Source organism: Calliphora vicina, chromosome 1, assembly GCF_958450345.1.
Source record: "Calliphora vicina chromosome 1, idCalVici1.1, whole genome shotgun sequence".
In the NCBI taxonomy this organism is placed as follows: Eukaryota; Metazoa; Arthropoda; class Insecta; order Diptera; family Calliphoridae; genus Calliphora; species Calliphora vicina.
In genome coordinates this window covers 69806626-69809561 of record NC_088780.1, presented here as the reverse complement: position 1 = coordinate 69809561, position 2936 = coordinate 69806626, and the positions used below count along the sequence as shown (strand labels likewise).

Here is a 2936-nt window from a genome sequence, read left to right as displayed (position 1 = left end):
AAGATGTACTCTCTCTCTTCCTTTCCAGATAACAGGTATTAATTTTGCTGGACCATTCGAGATAAAAACATCGGTTCTACGGAAATCTCCAATAACTAAAGGATACGTAAGTGTATTTGTATGTTTTAGCACGAAAGCTATCCATTTAGAGCCTTGTTCAAGCTGTCTTCGCTCGCTTCATCGGAAGGCGGGGGCTCCCCCAAAGGGTAGTTACAGACAATGGACGAAATTTCTTAGGAGCTAGCAGAACTCTTGAATAAGAATTTTCTGTGTTAGTTAAAAATAGTGCCCAAGATGTAGTACAGAAATATATAACACATGGATTTGAATGGAAATTCACCCCACCTCATGCTCCTCATATGGGAGGCCTTTGAGAGGCAGCCGTAAAGAGTTTTAAATATCATTTTAAGCGAATTGCAGGTTCTCACAAATTTACATTTTAAGAATTCGCTACAGTTTTAGCACGAATAGAAGGAGTACTCAATTCAAGGCCTATATCGGAAGATCCCTCAGATATAACAGCTCTAACGCCTGGACAATTTCTAAGATGTGCCCCCTGATGGCGTTTCCTGAACAAGATTGTTTCAATATGTCGATACTAAATAGATGGGAAAAGCTATTATTCATCATCAATTTGCTCAACGTTGGAAAACTGATTACTTAAAATCATATCATAGTCAAAATATGCAGATTGGAGATCTAGTTATTGTTATGGACGATCTACTACCACCTCACGAATGAAATCTTGGCAGAATTGAAAAAACCTTTTCCGGTTCAGATGGTAATGTACGAACTGCCGACGTACGTACCGCTAGCGGTGTGATTAATCGTCCTATTGTCAAATTGAGTTACCTCCCTTTTCTAGATCAAGAGGAAGCTCAAGTTGACCCAAACATTAAAGTTCAATCTGCTATTTAAAAAATGATCACAAATATTTTCTTATTATTTTCTACAACTGTCTCAAATATTGTATTCAAAATTATTGTCATAATAAAGATTAACTATTATTCAAAATTCATTGCTGTTTAGTGGCTTTTAACCCACAATCATTTATAATCCAACAATTTCCCTATAACATATTTCCCTTATTATATATTTTCCCAGTAGGTCCAATCCACTCGGGTTCCCAATGAGAGTCAAAGCCCTACTGATGAAAGAAGCGTAGTCCCTAGGGACTTAGAAGTGTATTACTGTGTAATTGTAAAGGGTATCATGGGCTCAAATTTTGCCGGAGATTCCTGCAAATGACGCCAGAAAGAAGACGTGACATAGTTGAGCGTCTTGGTTATTGTACCAATTGTTTGGCTCGAAGCCATAATATAAGGTCGTGTACCTCGATGGAGTCATGCATAAAATGCAAGCATCTTCATCATACCATGTTGCACCCATCGAGGACACGCAGCCCACAGACCAACATGTCCACCGTCAGCAGTCGACGCAGTCGTGACACCGAGAACCAAATACAACCGCACCAACAACCACTTCAGCATCGTCAACATCATCATCAGCATCGTCAACATCATCGTCAACATCATCATCAGCATCGTCAACACCGACACCATCAACCTCGTCAGCCACATCATCGTCGTCATCAACGCCAACAGTCACATCATCGTCGTCATCAACGCCAACAGCCACATCATCGTCGCCATCAACGCCAACAGCCACATCATCGTCGTCATCAACGCCAACAGCCGCATAATCATCAAACTCAACAACATCTACTTCAACAATCACCAGCTCCAGTTGTTTCAACTACCAAACCACCAATGCCAGATCAACATATCTTGGCTGAAGCCATTAAATCGCTGGCCAACGTATTATGCTTTCAAAGCAAGCCAGAATAAACCAGGCAAAGGCCGAGGCCGGCGCCATGTTTAAACTATAGTTTAAACAATATTTAATTGAATTTTTTTTATCAAAAAATGTAGTATTTATATATAGGGCATTTCATGTCAAGTGAACCAACTTTTGAAATCGATGTCTTCCGATCGCGATGAAATTTGCACCAATGTTAGTTCTATTGGATAGTAATTCGGACACCATTTTTCAACAAGATCGGTCAAGAACTCTCTGAGTTATAGGAGGTCAAAATTTGACATTTTGGCCAAACAGGTGTTTTTTTTTATCCATATAACTTATTACCTATTGTTCTTAGCAAAATGTGTCCCAAATAGTTTAGATAGCTATTTATGCAATCTTTCGAAAAAAAAAAAAAAAAAAAAATTTAATAAAATATTTTTGATTTTTTTTTTTAAATCAAAAATATTTTTGACTTTTTTTTCAAAATGGGCCCTTTTTATTTTTTTTAAGAAAGCTTAGGTCTTTTCCTAAGCGACCTATATGGTCGCTTAGTGGGATGCGAGTGGGATATCTATCAAAAAAAATATTTTGTAACTCAAGATTTAAATTTTTGAATTTTTTTGCAAAATCAAAAACTTTGTTGACTTTTTTTAAAAAAATGGACCCATTTTTTAATTTTTTTTTTGCTCAGAAGAAAGCTTATGTGTTTTCCTTTAACACCCTTTTTGTCGCTTAGTGGGATGCGAGTGGGATATCTATAAAAAAAATGTTTTGTAACTCAAGACATACAAGTTTTTACTTTTTTTTGAAAAATCAAAAACCTTTTTGACTTTTTTTTCCAAAATGGACTCTTTTTTATTAATTTTTTTTTTCAAAAGAAAGCTTAGGTCTTTTCCTTTAAAACCTTTTTGGTCGCTTAGTGGGATGCGAGTGGGCTATCTATCAAAATAAATGTTTTGTAACTCAAGACAAAGGTTTTTAAATTTGCACTATTTTAATTTTTTTCATATTTGTGTGTAAACCTTAAAAATTTGTCAATCCTTTCTTGGCGTTATTAGATTCAGCTACTGATTTCGCTGCTGGCTTCTTTTTTGGCTTTGGAAAGAAATCGCATTGAGTAGATGCAGAAAACT

At 36.3% G+C, this 2936-nt stretch overlaps 1 protein-coding gene across 1 annotated transcript; it reads left to right on the top strand.

Annotated features, from left to right (window-relative positions):
* Positions 1-1415: 1415 nt before the first annotated feature.
* On the top strand, positions 1416-1847 carry LOC135949870 (polyadenylate-binding protein 1-B-like). The gene has a single exon (XM_065499321.1). The coding sequence runs from the start codon at positions 1416-1418 to the stop codon at positions 1845-1847; it is 432 nt and encodes a 143-aa protein (XP_065355393.1).
* Positions 1848-2936: the final 1089 nt, after the last annotated feature.

Excerpts from the sequence above, each read along its gene's own strand:
- LOC135949870 (XM_065499321.1), top strand. The coding sequence starts at position 1,416 with ATGTCCACCGTCAGCAGTCGACGCAGTCGTGACACCGAGAACCAAATA.